Source organism: Ahaetulla prasina, chromosome 8 (assembly GCF_028640845.1).
Source record: "Ahaetulla prasina isolate Xishuangbanna chromosome 8, ASM2864084v1, whole genome shotgun sequence".
Lineage (NCBI taxonomy): Eukaryota > Metazoa > Chordata > Lepidosauria > Squamata > Colubridae > Ahaetulla > Ahaetulla prasina.
In genome coordinates, this window is record NC_080546.1 from 10,708,928 (window position 1) to 10,726,397 (window position 17,470).

The 17,470-nt window shown below is 44.6% G+C and overlaps 2 protein-coding genes across 6 annotated transcripts in view; one reads left to right on the forward strand and one right to left on the reverse strand.

Moving 5' to 3' along the window:
* Positions 1-17,470, forward strand: part of SEPTIN11 (septin 11) — a 272,978-nt gene that overhangs the window by 148,384 nt on the left and 107,124 nt on the right. The window lies entirely within an intron of this gene.
* CCNI (cyclin I) overlaps positions 3,299-17,470 on the reverse strand; it is a 63,852-nt gene continuing 49,680 nt past the window's right edge. For all 4 annotated transcript variants that reach the window (XM_058193012.1, XM_058193011.1, XM_058193010.1 and 1 more), the window contains 4 exons: positions 12,466-12,540; positions 8,845-8,985; positions 6,270-6,500; positions 3,299-5,249 (listed from right to left, as the gene is read on the reverse strand). In XM_058193012.1, coding sequence (XP_058048995.1) covers positions 4,791-5,249; positions 6,270-6,500; positions 8,845-8,985; positions 12,466-12,540 — 906 coding nt within the window. In that variant the 3' untranslated portion in view covers positions 3,299-4,790. The remainder of the gene's footprint in view (positions 5,250-6,269; positions 6,501-8,844; positions 8,986-12,465; positions 12,541-17,470) is intronic.

The window sequence follows — 17,470 nt, forward strand, 5'->3', positions numbered from 1 at the left end:
TGGAATTACCCGGGCCTACTCCTTCTGACCCCTCCCTTTCTCAAACAGCAGAAAACAATCTAAAGTGGGACGATCCTCGCTTTGGGAGATCTGAGAGGTGACGTCAGCAGAAGGAAGGGAGGGGCAGGCCTGGATAAGTGCTGAGTCATGGAGCCACACCCCTTGGCCTATAAAAAGGATCTGCTTTTTGGCATTCCTTGAGTCAAGCAAAGTCTCATCTGGTTTGCTGAAGTCACACCTTGGATTCCTGCCTGCCTTGAGAAATCTGAAAGGAATTTGGCAAAGCTGCAGAGGCTTCGTGGCCACGCTTGATACAGACTTCCCAGACCCGGTCGTCAGAGAGGGAGGGGGACATGACACACAATGGATTTGAGTGGGGAACCCCAAATGAAAAAGTCCCAGTTCAAGAGAGGGACTTTGGGCTACTCGTTTGACTTGGCACAAACAAACGTGGTAGACCGACAGGATTTTTTGATATACAGGTAGTCCTCAACTTACAACCACAATGGAGTTCAAAATGTACATTAAATGAATTTGTCCCATTTTACCACTTTCCTTGCTATATTTGTTACATGAATCACTGTAGTTAAAATTAGTAACATGGTTGTTAAGCGAATCTGGGTTCTCCATTGATTTCGCTTGTCAGGTCGCTGTTGTGGCTCCAGCCCCCCACCCCCGGGCCTGGCTCCCTGCCAGAGAGTGACTCAGAGAGTGAGGGGGAAGGGCCGTCAGGCCCCTTTCTGCAGGGCAGGCTTCCCTGGCTCAGCTCCAGGAGCCAGAGGCAGGCCAGGTGGAAGAGGTGATAAGGCCTCTGTCTCCTGTATCTCCCGTCGCCCAGGCAATGCTCCCAGACCCAACTGAGGACAATCAGTCCTGGTTGGATCCTAGGTTTCGTAGACAGGAGAGGCGGGAACAACAGAAGTAGAGGTGGGGCAGGCCTAGGAAGTGCTGAGTCACGGAGCCACACCCCACAGGGTATAAAAGCAGCAGGGGCTGCTATACTACTCCGTGGCGAACAAATCAACTTAAGAGAGAACTTGAGGTGAAGTACTGTTTGTTCCTGGTTTCCTGGTTGACTCGCCAGCATCAAGAAAAGATAACAGAGAAACTTGGTAGACGCTCGCTAGTTTGGTGCCAGAGCCGATAGCTGCAGTGGACTGAATTGCCAGCTAATTAAGTGATTGCTCGTGCCTCCCGGACTGAGGTGGGGGGGACAGAACAGTCGCAAAATGACTCCTGAATACTGCAACCATCATAAATGAGTTGCGTGAAAAATGGTCATGTCACTATTTTCAGTGCGGTTATAATGGTCACTAAATGAACTGTTGTAAGTCAAGGACTACCTGCACTGAATTCAAATCCCACCATGACCTCCAAAAGTTTCTCAGCGATAAGCTAATATTTCAGGCTTTGCCCCCCGCCCCCAAGTTCTCCCCAACTTCTTACTGAAATAGTACAAGTCATCTTCAACTTAACGACCACACTTGAGCCCCAAATTTCTGTTGCTAAACGAGTTTATCGTTTTGCAAACTTTTGTGTCACGGTTGTTAAGTGAATCACTCCAGTTGTTTAGTTAGTAACAGGGTTGTTAAGTGAAGCTGGCTTCCCCATGGATTTTGCTAATCAGGTCGCAAAAAGTGATCGCATAACTCTGGGGAAAAAACTGCCAGTTGCCAAGCATCTGAATTTTGATCAAGCAACCGACGAGGATCGCCGCAATGGTCACACATGTGAAAAACGATCATTAAGCCACTTTTCCATGCCTCTGTAATTCGAGGACTACTTGTATCAGGCTGGGTAGGGCTCGAAAGCTACAGCCAGAAAGATCAGTCGAGTCTTAACTGAAGCCCTACTTGGGTGGGAAATCATCAGAAGACACCAATGGTAGGGACACTTCTTCAGAGTTGAAGAAGCTTCTTGGATGAGAAGTGAAACGTCTTCAAAGAAAAACCAGGTAGTGTGTTAGTTGCCTCTTGAAAAAGCACCTTTGGGACAACGACCTGGATGACCGAGAATTTCCATAGACATTTAGTCTGTCAACACATCTGTGACAAACTTTCTGGATCAGGGCAGGAAAACTACTTGGGAATAGGGGAGGGAGAATTATTCAGGGCACCTTCAGTTGTCCAAAATGAAGGCAGAGTGGAATTCCAATCAATCAATCAAATATACCCAGGAAGCCACGGCTGAGGATAAAGGAGGCCACAAAAGTTGTCATTAAAACCCAGTTTGGTGCAGTTAAAATGCCCTTGAACCCAGTTCTCCAAAGTCTTAAGAGAAAGAAGAAAAGTTGTATTTTAAACACCTTGACAGAGTAGGCCCAGGGGCAAGGGTGGGCTGTTGGGAGTTCGCAGGGGTTGGGGAGAACCCCAAGCTAAGATTCTGTGCAGTTCGGAGAACCCCCAAATCCCACTCCAGCTGGCCCCTCCAAGGAGTCCCCGCATAGCCTGTTTTGGATGCAGGTAAGTGCAGGGTGTGCGTGGAGGCTTGGGGAGGGTGAAAAACAGGCCTACTGGAAGTTCGGGAAGGCCTCCAGAGCCTGGGGAGGCTGTTTTTGCCTTCTCCGAGGCTCGAGGAAAACCTCCGTATACCGGGGAGGGCAAACCCCCAACCCCCCTTTCCCCCGAGCCATGGTGCAGGAGGCTGACTAGCCCATGCCAGTTGTGGCTTTCAAATTTTTTTACTACCAATTCTGTGGGTATGGTTTGGTGGGCGTGGCATGTCTTGGTGGGTGTGACAGGGGAAGGATACTGTAAAATCTCCATTCCCAGCCCACTCCAGGGACAGGATACTATAAAATCCCCATTTCCTCCTGATCAGCTGGGACTCAGGAGGCAGAGAATAGATGGGGGTGGGGCCAGTTAGAGGTGGTATTTACCGGTTCTCCGAACTACTCAAAATTTTCACTACCGGTTCTCCAGAATTGGTCAGAACCTGCTGAAACCCACCTCTGGGCCACACCCACCAAGGCACGCCCACCCAGGCAGAGAACCCCTTGCTAAGATTTTTGAAGCCCACCCCAGCCAGGGATCTACAAACTTGGCAACTGTAAAAACTTGTGGACTTCAGCTCCCAGAATTCCCCAGCCAATTATGGCTGGCTGAGGAATTTGTGAGTTGGAAGTTTTAAAAAGTTTGGAGAGCCCTAAAGCAAGCAATGGAAGCTGCCTTAACAGTTGACAAAAAGGAGCAGAGAAGAGAAACGGCTCCAAGGCTGAGCTACTCATTCGCCTGAGCTACTCATTCGTTCCCCCACCCCGCCCAGTTACCCCTTCAAAAGAAATCCAAGAGTCAGAAACTGAAGGACAACGTATTTGTTTTTATTGCTACCCGAAGCCTTTCTCCGTGAGACTGGCAAACACAGTACCTTCGAAGGGGGGACTGTGAAGAGAGCTTTAAAATCAAGGAGATCCTTTCAAAGGCTATTCCAAGAAGCAGTGCATTTAGAATTTTAAAACAGAAGATCTTTAAAAGTCTTTTTTCTTTCTTTCTTTCTTTTTGTCCCTGTCTTAAAAGTTGTAAATTTACACAAACATAAAAAGGTCAGGGAGAAAACATAAGGAAAAGGGGAAATCTAAGATCATTTATACACAAAAAGCTACAAAAATGGCCCAAAGGACACAGGTGCTTTCAATGCCCGCTGTTTGTTTCATTTCGTTATATTCTGCATTTGATGCAGAAGACTTTTTTCTGTATATAAAAACACAAAAGAAAGGTGTTACGTATCGGTTTGGTCGGCCTAACAACAGCCACTGAGGTTTTCTATAAAATGAAAATCATAATTATTGTGCAGCTTTAACCCTTTTTTTTCCAAACCAAACGTAGCGCCCGTTCTTGAGTGTCCATTTTTACTTCCTACGAATAGGACAGGTTCTACAAAGGATTCTTTTTCGTTAAAAGGAAACCTCATTTTTTAAAAGCCAAGTTTTAGTTTGAGCTACCGCAGTCAAAAAGACCAAAAGTGGTCGAATGACAGAAAAGAAGAGAACTCGACTTAAAAGAGAAAATGTTTTTCTTTTGTTCCTGAAAAGATTATCAAGGGAATCTTACCCAAAATAAAAGTGCAAAACAAAAAAAACCCCAATCCAAAACGTATCTAGGAAGTCATACAATTTGGAAATCGTTTTTAAAAGAAGTTAGGCGAAGGGAGTTCTTTAGAAAAAAAAAAAAAGGAAGGAAATTTGGAAGGAGGCGAGAACACAGCCAGAAATCTGAAAAGCATTCGGCACACTCCCGTATCAATTCTTCAAAACAATACGTGAGAGATTACAAATACACAACAGTCGATCGAAACGGTGGAAATGAACAAACACTACAGAAATGATTTTTGCTACTATTTTTGGGAGGAGGGGGTTGGTTTTTGGGGGTCTTTTTTTTTTTTTTTTAAAGAACTTAAAATCAAGTCTGAACTTTGAACAGAGTTAAACTATCATTAGCCGCCAAAGGAAAATCAGGAGAAGGGGGGGGGGGAGAGATATGGTATATATTTTTTTGTTTTTTTAAAAAAAAGGATAGCTAGCTCCCTTCTGCTAAAACCCTGTTAAGGTACGGCCTTCCCTCCATTAGCCCAAAAGGCCAATGGCTGCCTGATGTTGGTTGAATCTGCACGAACAGCCTTTCCACCAAAGGCGCATGAAGACATAGGACTACATCAGTGTTTCTCAACCTAACCAACTTGAAGATGTGTGGACTTCAACTCCCAGGATTCCCCAGCCAGCTATGCTGGCTGGGGAATCCTGGGAGTTGAAGTCCACACATCTTCCAAGTTGCTGGAGTTTGAAGAACACTGGACTATATGACAGAAACAGGCTGCAATGGAGGGCAGGGAGAAACGCTGCCTCCTTGCCACGAGACGTCGATGCCACACCCGGGGGCGGTCTTGCCATCCCCGCCGTCTGGAGGACTCTCTTCGTTGTACAGCCGCTTGATCCCGTCGTAGAAGTCGTCCACCTCCATCTCTTCCACTTTGCGCTTGGCCGTCGCCGGCTTGCACCTGCCGGGAGGGAGCCGCCGGCGGCGGCAGAGCGAGGCGGATCCTTTGGCTGGCACTACCGGCTTCCTGCTGTTGTCCTGCCAATCGGGGACTGGGACCGCGGGGGCGTGGAATCGGAAGGCCCCCGTGGGGCAAGTCACCAGGTTGTGCTTGAGGGGACTGTAGACGTAGACCGAGTTGGGCAGCCGAGGAGGCTGCAGAGTGGAGAGGTGCTTGGATACCAGCTCCCGACAGTGGATCAGCTGGGAGCTATCCATCTGGGTTGGGGGAGAAAGGGGAGAAAAAAAAAGAGATTCTTTGAAGTTGTTAACTTTTGTGATTGGAAGCATTGGAAGGGACCTTGGAGGTCATCTAGTCCAGGGGTCCCCCTAGGCCGTGGCCCAGGGGTGAAATGTTCCCGGTTCGGACTGGATTGCCCGATCGGCGGGTGGTTCGGAGAACCGGTAGCAAAAATCCCTGCCACCCCCTTCCCCGCGCATGCCCAGCTGAGTCGCGTGTTCATCAGGTTTTTTTTTTACCTTTAAAAGCATTTTTTCTTCGGCCAAAAAAAATGCTTTTAAAAGGTTTTTTGTTTTTTTTTAAAGCGTCTGATGATCGTGCGGCTCACCTGGGATCACCAGAATCCTATCAAAGCTTTTTTTTCTACAAGCCGAAGAGGCTGTAAAAAATGCTTTGAAAGGGTTCTGGCAATCGGGCAACTCACCTGAGATCGTCAGAACCCTTTCAAAAGCATTTTTTCTACAAACTCTTCGGCCGAAGAGGTTGGGGGAAAAAAATGCTTTTAAAAGGCTCCTCTGACGATCCCAGCTGAGTTGCCTGATCGTCAGAGGCTTTTTTTTTCTTTTAAAGGCAAAAAAAAAATGCTTTTAAAAGAACACAAAAGTCTCTGATGATCAGGCAACTCAGCTGGGATCATCAGAGCCTTTTAACAGCACTTTTTTTACAACTTCTTTGGCCGAAGAGGTTATAGGAAAAATGCTTTAAAAAGTAAAAAAAGTTGGCCACGCCCACCCAGTCACATTACCCCCACCAAGCCACACCCACAGAACCGGTAGTAAAAAAAAATTACATTTCACCATTGGGTTGACCCCCCCCCTCACCTCCTCTCTGTGGCAGCCCCTCAAATATTGGAAGACTGCTATCCTGTCTCCCCCCTGGTCCTTCTCTTCACTAGACTAGCCATGCCCAGTTCCTGCAACCACCTGTCCCAAAATTCCAAGACGGCGTCAAGATAAAAGCTCCCCCCGTTCACCTCAGGTTCAATGGTCTGGTCCTACCTGTGCCTTGTGGAGCAGTTCAATGATGAGAGCCAGCCAATCGGGAATCAGCTTCTCCACTTCCAGGCTCACGATGGCCAGGGCCAACATGGAACCCTTGAACTGAAGGAGCTGGTAGCAGGCTAGGCAATGCAGCAAGTGCTTGGTCAGCAAAGCAACGTGTTGGGACGGATTCACCTTGGGCAGGCTGGTCAGCAGCTGAGGCCTGGTGGACAAGGCGACTGCATGGAACTGGAGTGGGGCGAGAAAGAAGAGCATCTTACCTGGGGGAAGGCACATCCTGATCCGCAGGTCAGCTCCGAACCCTTCTCTCCCGTTTTTGACACTGGGGTTTTATTGGGAGCGATGGTGCTAGGAAGTTTATTTTTTCTCTAGCTCAGGAGTCTGCAAACTTGGCTCTTTTAAGACTTGTGGACTTCAACTCCCAGAGTTCAACTCTCTGGGTGTTGAAGTCCACAAGTCTTAAAAGAGCCAAGTTTGCAGACCCCTGCTCTAGCTGATTCTTCCACCTCTCTTTTATGTTCGCTGCAGTTTATTCCATTCTCCCCTTTTTCTGTTTTAATCTCCCTCTTAATTTGTTGAGGTTTTTCTATGACAGGTATTTCTTTCTTTAATCGATATCCTGCCTTTATTGTTATTTTTATATACAACTCAAGGCAGCAAACCTATCTAATACTGCTTCTTTTTTTTTCATTTCATTTCTCCAACAATCCTGTGAGGTGGGCTGGGCTGAGAGAACAGAACTGGTGCACATCTCTTGGTGATTAGCCCAAAGTCACCCAGTCGGCTTTCATGCCTAAAGCGAGACTAGAACTCCAAGTCTCCCAGTCTCTGACTGGCTCTGAGTCACTCATGGCTAAGACAGAACTAGAACTCACCGTCTCCTGGTGACTGGCCCAAAGTCACCCGGATGGCTTTTATGCCTAAAGTGAGACTAGAACTCAATGTCTCCTGAGACTGGCTTAAAATCATCCAACCACCTTTCATGCCTAAGGCAGGACTAGAACTCACTGTCTCCTGGTTACTAACCTGGTGCCTTATCCACCAGACCAAACTAGCTTTCTATATCAGGGGTCTCCAACCTTGGCAACTTTAAGATTTCTGGACTTCAACTCCCAGAATTCCTCAGCCTGAGGAATTCTGGGAGTTGAAGTCCACAAGTCTTAAAGTTATCAAGGTTGAAGACACCTGTTCTATATGTTACGTTGTCTTTACTGAATTTGGCTATTGTTCCTGAGGGTTTTTAAATGTATTTTGTTGGTCACTGCTCACATTAAATACAAAATAAAATAAATTAAATTATATACAAATAAAACTGATAAGACAGCATCCTTAAGAATGTGACTCAAAAGGAGGCTAACATTCTGATGGTACCCTGAATAATCAGTTTAGGGGAGAAAATCTGGCAAGTGTAATTTGCGAGAAACACACAATTCTCAAAATCATCAGTCCGGTTTTTAAAGTTGGACACAACTCTTGATTAAAAGAAACTGGAAATGGTTTTAGATTTGTTGGCAAAATGTGCCCTATAGGTAGGTCCTCAACTTACAACTGGTCACTTAGCGACCGTCAAAGTTACACTAGACTTACTTTGGGGTGGGGGATTTATGATTTGGATCCAAAGTTCAAATGGTTGCTACCCGGTCACATAACTGCATTCTGGTGCTGGGTGTCATTTGTAGAGCTCTGCAGTCATGTGACTGCATTTTACAATGGTGTTGCCAAAACCTGGTGTTTACTTCCACTTTTTGGCAAAACCACACCAACAGCAAACCACTGGTTCCCTTGACAACAGTGGCGCCTGCTTACACGACTGTGCACTGATCTGCTTTGTGACCAATGGCGACTGCAATGGACAATGGAGAGAGGGAGGGAGAGAGGGAAGGAAGGAAGGAAGGAAGGAAGGAAGGAAGGAAGGAAGGAAGGAAGGAAGGAAGGAAGGAAGGGAAAAAGAAAATCAAATCAAAGAGAGGACATTTTTGAGATATGTTCATGCTCTGCCAATGCAACTCAATGTAGCTCAAAAATATGAGTTACCGCATTTTTCAGGGTATAAGACACACCTTCGTTTTTGGGAAGGAAAATAAGAAAAAAGCTGATTGGCAGGTGGATTGGCCTCCAGGAATACCCCCAATCAGCTGTTCCCAGAGGTGAATTTTAGCAACAAATTCCTTGGTTGTGAGCTCTGTGCCTTGCTTTTTTTTTTTTTTTTTGCTTTTTTTTTCTGCCTCTGAAGCTCTATTTGGGGGCTTCTTTTCTGAAGCTTCTTTCAGCCTCTGAAACCTCAGTTTGAGAAGCTGGGCGGGGCTACATTTGAAATATAAGACACACCCAGATTTTCACCCTCTTTTTTGGGGATAAAAAGGTGTGTCTTATACTCCAAAAAATACTGTGAATGAATAGATTTGAACACATACATTAAAAATTGGGTAGAAAGTTGTGTGTTGGCCACCCGCCTAGTCTTAGCTCTTGGTATCCTGAAGGACAATTGCGAGCCTAAAACCAGCCACCTTTCCTGCATCTTCAGCTGAGACATGCTTATAACAGTAGAATAGTTTTTCTCCCAAATATTTACAATGTGAAGGAAATCCAGCGGAGTGGCCGTGTGAAGATCCCAGTTCAACTTATCTAGAATGATCTTCTCCATTCGGCGAATCTCTGCTGGAGAACAGCCACAAAAACTATCTCTGGCCAAGATCTTCAGGACTGGAATCTTCTGAAAAATTGAAGCGGAAAAGAAAATGGGGATTAAGAGCAAGAAACGCCCCGCAGACCACTGAGGAAAAGCATTCCCAATCTGGCAAGCTTCCAATGGTGCTAAACTACCATCAAAAGAATGACAGCATTGGTCTTCTAGTCCAGGGGTCTCCAACCTTGGCAACTTTGAGACTTGTGGACTTCAACGCCCAGAATTCCTCGGCCAGCTTTGCTTAAAAAGTTTTTTTTTTAAATAAAAAGTAAAAGGGCTCACATAATGTCTATACAGGGCAAAATTTAAGGTGTTGATATTGACGTTTAAAGCCACAACTTAAAAGCGTGACTTCCTAAGAAATCTCTCTCTCATAATAAAATCTCTTTCATTATGCTAGGAGAATCTCCTTCCACATTAGACAAAAGAAGTTTTATGTAAGCTTAAACGATTAAAAACAAAAACTTTTTTAATTTTTGGAAAAAGAAAACAGCAAAAAGGGATACTAGAATCTTGATTTTGGAAAGCTAAAGGATTAGATCAGTTTCGGCGAACCTACGGTACTTCAAACCATCCTGCAAAGCTCTAACCCTTTAGCTTTCCAAAATCAAGATTCTAGTATCCCTTTTTGCTGTTTTCTTTTTCCAAAAATTAAAAAATTGGAAAACAAACATAGTGAGAGGGGACCAGAGAAAACTAAGGATTGTAATTAAAGAAGAGACCCATTAAAACAATGGAACACTATTATTTGACTTCAGAAAAAAAATAAAGGCTGATTGGGAACAATGTACTCAAAAATTACTTAATAGATTGTCTGATACCATAAAAGAGGATACAGACGAACAACGGATTTTACTGGATAAAACAGACTGAGGCTGATTTGAATATGGATTTGGATGTACTAAAAATGCCAGATTAAAAAAGTGACGTGGAAACAGATGTTGCGGATCTAAATCTGGATTTTAAAATGCCAGAGTATAATGTGGAAAAAAGATACCAGCATCCATTTACAAATGATGTCTTAATCATCAAAAGAGAGCATAGAAATAATAAATCAGAAGAACAATTTGAACAGCCTTCTTATCTTGGATTTATTAGCCTTGTATCTTCTGTAAACTCTAATAAAATTATTATGTTTACATGACCTACAAAGACACCTTTGTTTAGTCAGTGTTTATTCAATTTTAGTATGAATGTTTAACTTTTTAAAATATTGAAGCCATTTGCCTTATTCCACTCTGTTTTTCTGACTTCCCAGTGTTATTTACCGTTCTGGGATTTCTTAGTGGTCTCCTGTCCAAATACTTAAAACTTGGCTTTGGCTCTCAGAAATAAACTAAAATCAGCTATGAGTTACCACCTGCTGCAGGCTTGAATACTAATTAGGCTAAATCATCTACTAGTTATAATTTGCAGGAAACTATCAAATTATTAGTAATCCCCACCCCCCTTAATCCAAATTTCTCTATAAGCTGCTCCGAGGACATATTTAAGGTAAACTGGGCTAGGCAAAAACTATTTTAATTAAAGTATAACAACAATAATAATAATATCTGGCAGCAAATATACCTTACAGATGACAAGGTATTTGCCTGCCACTGTTAAAATTTTCCCCAATCTTTAAGAGCAGCTCCAAAGCCTAATTCAGCTGACAAGCAAAGTTGAAATGATCTAATTAAAAAAGAAATATGATGACTCCTGCAGTAGCAAACCGGGCATCGTGGCCCGATCTTTAATAAATGTAATAAAGAGAGCTAAGTCTAAAATGTTTCCGTAAGCAAGTATTACTGTTAGCAGCAATACGAGAGAGGTATTCCTGTATTTGGTTAGCTGCGCCAGCAATCTGAAGTTGCTTCCAGCAGTTAAAAAGGTTAAGGGAACCTTCTCTGCACCATCTCCATTGTGATAGGGAGAACTTAAAGTTTATGTGTGTGTGTGTGTGTGTGTGTGTGTGTGTGTGTGTGTGTGTGTGTGTGTGTGTTGAGTTCTCTTTCTAAAGCCTCTGGGACCTCAGCCCTCCACACACACACACACCCCAATTTTAATCCCTACAGCACTTTGGGTGGTCTAGGAAACTTACTTGCAGATTTTGGAAGGAGTAATTGGAAACCTCAACAAAAACCTTTCTCCAGATTTTGCCCCAAGTCATTTCTGCCACAACAGTTTTAACTCTGGGTGGCCTTGTAAGGCCCTGGACCTAGGTGGTCCCTCAACCATCTCAAGAGAGGTAGAAGTGAAGAATGCTTGATGTTTTGGGTTGAATTGCGGGGTCCCTGGTGAGACGTTTCATAACCAAACTAGGTAACATCATCAGGGCTAGAAGGGAGTGGGTTTAAATAATAAAAAAATCCCTACTGCCTTCTAGCGCCCATGATGTTACCTAGAACTTTTCATTGCCCAACTTAGTAACATTATCAGTGCTAAAAGCAGTGGGGGTTTGCTCTATGTTTATGTACATGTCTGTCATCTGCACCTCTATAACTGTCTGATTTGGCTCTGCAACCCAACAAGACAGACACAGACTTCAGAGGATCATTAAAACTGCAGAAAAAACCATGGCTACCAACCTGCCTTCCATTGAGGATCTGTATACTGCACGAGTCAAAAAGAGGGCTGTGAAAATATTTACAGACCCCTCACATCCTGGACAAAAACTCTTTCAATTCCTACCCTCAAAACGACGCTATACAGCACTGCACACCAGAACAACTAGACATAAGAACAGTTTTTTCCCGAAGGCCATCACTCTGCTAAACAAATCATTCCCTCAACACTGTCAAACTAGTTACTAAGTCTACTATTAATCTTCTCATTGTTCCCATCACCCATCTCCTTCCACTTATGACTGTAACCTTGTTGCTGGTATCCTTACAATTTATATTGACTGTTTCCTAATATGACTTGATTGCCTATTTGTTTCCTATCTATCTGTCATTAAGTGTTGTACCTTACGATTCTTGACGAATGTATCTTGTCCTTTTATGCACACTGAGAGCGTATGCACCAAAGACAAATTCCTTGTGTGTCCAATCACACTTGGCCAATAAATAATTCTATTCTATTCTATTCTATTCTATTCTATTCTATTCTATTCTATTCTAATTCTATTCTATTCTATTCAAATCTATTCTATTTGAATGTATTCTATTCTATTCCACTCCACTCCATCCATTCCATTCCATATTTTCTATTCTAATCTACTCCATTCCATTCCACTCCACACCATTCCATTCTATATTTTCTATTCTATTCTATTCTATTCTATTCTATTCTATTCTATTCTATTCTTGATGTTACCTAGCTGGCTAATGAAAGGCCTCCAAGAAAAATAACTAAGCTCAAGAGAGCACCAAGGACCCCCCGAGGTAGAAATAGTGCAGAGGCTCTCTTGATTTGCTACATGAGCCAACGCCAAAACCAATGTCCAAAGCCAAGCAAATTCCCGCTCACTCCAGCCTCAGCAAACCGCAGCAGCCGCTACAATTCCAAGCTTTCGAGAAGACTTACCTCGTCTTCCTCAATGGTCTTGGTGGCGAGGAAGAAGCAGCTGATCGCAATACAGTTCAGGTACTTTGGGCGAGCCTACAAAGGAGAAAGAAGAAGAAGAAAGTAGGATAATTAAAAGAAAGAAAGGTACCTGCAGCCATTCCCCAAAGAAACCTGGAGGCCAAGCACAGGTTATCTCAGTCCAGAAGTTCACTACCCCTTTGCATTCTTTGCAGCTGCTTTCAGAAAGCCATGGGGGGAGGGAAAGGGGTGGGTGGGGGGCGGAGGAAGCAATCAATATTCCATTATGAGAAGCAAACCGTTTTAGCATAATTGGCAACTGCGAGAGTCTTCGGGGTGGGGGTGGGGGGGGAGAAGGAGGGGTTCCACTGCTAGCAGAGGAGATCCATAGAGAGCAAAAATCAATGACGGAGGTTAAGTGAAGTGCAACGGGTGCCAAACGGCATTAAATGCAACCGGAGACTTGGCTGGTGTCTCCGCATTATCATTATCTCGGCCTTGCCGGAGAGTCAGTCTTGGGGTAGATCACAGGATACGGCACGGGTGGGCCGTTGGGGGTTCGGGAGAACCTCGAGCTAAGATGCTGTGCAGTTCGGAGAACTCCCAAATCCCACTCCTGGCTGGCTCTGCCCACCCCTCCCAGGAGTCCCCCCACGCGGCCCGTTTTGGATGTAGGTAAGTGCCGGGCACGCGCGGAGGCTCAGGAAGGGCGAAAAACGGGCCTACCAGAATTTCGGCCTCCAGAGCCTGGGGAGGCTGTTTTCACCCTCCCGGAGGCTCGAGGAAAGCCTCCGGAGCCCAAGAAGGGCAACCCACACCCCGTTGTGGTGCAGGAGGCTGACTAGGCCATGCCCACCATGGCCACGGCCACCCAGCAACTGGGCAGAGAACCCTTGCTAAAAAATTTTGAAGCCCACCCCTGGGTACGGGTAGTCCCCGACTTACGACCACAATTGAGCCAAAAATTCCTGTTGTTAAGACCGTTTGTTAAGCAAATTCTGGCCCATCTTTCTTGCCACAGTTGTTAAAAGTGAATCCCTACAGTTGATAATTTAGTAAAACCTGGTTGTTAATAAGTGAATCTAATTTTCCCCATTGACATGAGGAAGGTCACAAAGGTCCTTGTCCAAAGGTCACAAAAGCTGATCGCATGACCTCGGGACACAGCGACGGTCGTTAAGTATGAACCAGTTGCCAAGCAACTGAATTTTGATAACCACGAGCATCGGGAGGCTACAAAGGTTGTTAAACTGTGAAAAACGGGTTGTCAGTTTTTTCAGTGCTGTTGTAACTTTGAACGGTCACTAAACGAACTTTCCTAAGTGAAGGACTATCTGTTGTACCGTTTGTAACACTATTACAAATTTTAAGAGGAAGCGGTGAGGGGTAGGGGGAAACGACATAATCCAAATAGGCCACTGAATACAGATAGTCCTTAACTTATGACCACAATTGAGTCCAAAATCTATGTTGCTGAATGAGAAATTTGTTAAGGGAGCTTTGCCCCATTTTACCCCCTTTCTTGCCATGGATGTTGAGCGAATCACTGCAGTTGTTAAATTAGTAACACGGTTGTTAAGTGAATCGCTGCAGTTGTTAAATTAGTAACACGGCTGTTAAGTGAATCACTGCTGTTGTTAAGTTAGGAACTCAGCTGTTAAGTGAATCTGGCTTCCCCATTGACTTTGCTTGTCGCAAAAGGGGATCACATGACCTGGGACAGTGCAACCGTCGTAAGTATGAGTCAGTGGCCAAGTGACTGAATTGTTATTACGACCATGGAGATGCTGGAATGGTCAAAGTGTGAAAAACGGTCATAAGTCCCTTTTTTCAGTGCCGTTGTAGCTTTGAACAGTCGCTAAGTAATTGTTATAAATCGAGGATTACCTATTGCGACTCCTACCCTACAGGGAGCCAATAATAATGAGGTTTTTCTGGAGAACCCCCAAAATAAACAGATGGTTAACAGGGTACTACCAGCACTTTGGGCCTGGATTTTTCAGCTCTTGCTCAGGGTGCTGTTTATTTATTTTTATTAATTTATTAAACATATAACCCCCATCTTGCTATCATGTGGTTCTCTTGCTGGGTATGATGGCTTCTAATTAAGTGTTGTTGTTGTTGTTGTTGTGAGCCACTCAGAGCCTTGCTGGGGGTTGCGTGTGGCATGTAAACTGTACCAAAATAAGCACGCAAATAACTGAATAAATATGAAACTCCGGGAGGCAACCTCCACACCCCTACAACAGTCATTACCAAACTGTAATTTTTAATAAGACGGGAAGATTGTGAAACGCATAATTAAAGAGTCATCGTCTTCACTCTATTTAAATCAAATTAAATTTAAATGTAAACGCAATGGTTTAATTATTTTTTTTTCCCCTGGCCCCACCCAGTACTTTCTGCTATGCAGCTACGGGCACACGACTTGCAAGTCAAGGGCAGGCCTAGATGTGGAACATCTACACAAATCCACCGTATTTGTTGTGACCAAGGCCCAAGTAGTGATTACTAAACACAGTTCAGTCCTCAACAAACTTATTTTATTAAAACAAAATTCTTAATAACCAGCCCATCGGCCTTATCACCAACCTTTGATGTCTTTGGCAACATGCCAAAGACTTTTCTTGGCAAAAACCCCACAAAGTTCAAGAGACGTTGACAATAAGCAATGGAATCAACATTGCTTTTCCACAAAGAACCCAACAGCTTGTTGCTGCTCTTTTAAGCCTTATGGGAGTGACCAATCATCTTCTGGCCTTACTCCCGAGTTGTCCTTTTTGCTTCAGCTGCTCTTGCCTTCTGGCAGCTCTTAGCATGCGTGCACTAGGAACAGGCTCCTGCTGTTCCGCTGCCTTTCTGCTGTCCGCCTCTGGAGGCTCCGGAGTCTGCGCATCACTCCCAGATGGCCCTGGCCCCATCTCTGCCTCCAATGCAGAGCCCTCGTCCGGGCCTTCCCCAGACTCAAGGACTGGCCCATTGTCCTCCCCAGCCTCTTCACTGTCTGACTCCGTTGCCAGGTATGCAGGTTACTGGAGGACCACAACAGTATTCCTCATCAAGCAGAATTGGTAATTTAGGGTCGCTAGGCATTGATTCTGCAGGTGGAATTCAACCCATCATCACACCCATCCCTATATGAAACTGGCTCTCAACATTGGAACATGACTTAGAAATGTTTCTAAGACGACAATTCCATGCGAGGCATGAATACTACTTGCTGAAGGACATGCATTGGACCTAATTCAAGAGACGCCTGCTCCCAACAATTTGCTGAGAGCATTTCCTTCCTCTCCATCACATCTTTCAACAAGCGGTGTGTGAATTGCAATTAATTTCAGGAGGAGAAAACCAAAAACTCTGCAGGTACAAGAAACTTTTTTCTAAAAAAAAAGTTTTGTGTGGGCGCTTAAGGATCAGAGGAGAAACTTGTGAGTTCTAATCCCACACCTCGGGCGCCAAAGCCCGTTGAGTGACCTTGGGCCAATCACACTCTCTCCACCCTAGGAAACAGGCAATGGTAAAAACCACCTCTGAAAAATCTTGCCAAGAAAACTGCAGGGACTTGTCCTGCCAGGAGTCTGAAACTGACTTGAAGGCATATACCGAGTTCCATCAACAAAAATCAAGAGCTGTGCCCTCTGAAGCATGAACGGCTCCGACGTTTCCTTCTCTCAAGCCCAGAGAAGGGAGACGATGAAAGAAAAGGATTGAAAAATTATTTGGAAGAGGGAGGAAAAACAAGGGAGGTTTTGAGTAAGCAAAGCTCCGTTCCTAGCTGGAAACTATTCGGAGGCTTAATTTGGGCCAGATGGTAAAGCTCCAAGCTGGAGAGTCCATCCAGAAGACTTAAGGAAAGAGCATTAGGAGACCAATATGACTGCTAAAGAATTGAGACAGATTTCGGGGTTGAGCAACTGGAGGGGGAAAAAGTTTACATTTTCTATTAGTCCTTTTTTGTAGATCTTTCTAAATTACAATTCCGGGCTAGCTGATGTTGTGGTCTGCCAGCAGCCTGCGGAGCTGGCAACAGAGTCAGACAGTGATGAGGCAGAGGTGGGGCCAGGGCCATCGGGGAGTGAACTGCGGACTCCAGAGCCTGATAGTAGTGAGGCAGAGGAACAGGAGGAGCCTGTTCTTAATGCACGCATGAGAAGAGCTGCCAGAAGGCAAGAGCAGCTCAAGCAGAAAGGACAACTCAGGAGTAGGGCCAAGAGATGATTGGCCCCTCCCATAAGGCTTAAAACAGACCAGCAACAGCATTTAGGCTTTGCTGGAAAACAACATTGGTAGCTTCGTCTTCTGCTTCGTCTACGTCTTGCCTTTATTTTTGTGACTTCTGAACGTTTGCCAAGAAAGGCCTTTGGCAGTTTGCCTAATTGGACTAAGGTTTGCGATAGGGCTGAGGAATTTGTGTTGGGAGGAATTTGCTTTAATTTAGTTGAACTACGCTGGGAATGAAGTAATTCTCAGCTGTTCAAATAAAGTTTGTTTGCTTTTTCACTGACTGAGTTTCCTATTACCTACTTGGGTCTGGGTCACAACAGCTGAAGATACTGTTCTCCAGTTATCGGGGTCTATTGTTCCAAAGGTTTATAAATTTATCTACGGTATTAAAAGAAATAGAGGACAGATATTTTTTTAAAGAATATAATTTAGGACCAAAACAGATAGAGGCAAACAAATCACAGACTAAGGACCTTCACTCTCTGCTCATTATCCTCTTTTAACGACCCCATATTCCTTTGCGGGGTGGAGTCTGGGCAACTGAATGGAGCTAGCAGAGTGTTTACTGGCCGGATGCCCTTCCTGTCACCAATGCAGAGTTTTATTCAGCAGATATATTCTCAGTGTGCCCAGAGAAAGAAATATCTGCCTCTACCTAGGATCAAACTTCTGATTGTAAGGCAAGAGCTCCACCTCTAGGCCACTGCACCATTTCCTCTGCTAAAAAGTATATGAGAATGGGAATATGGCCCAGGTACTTACGGGACCGCCTGCTGTT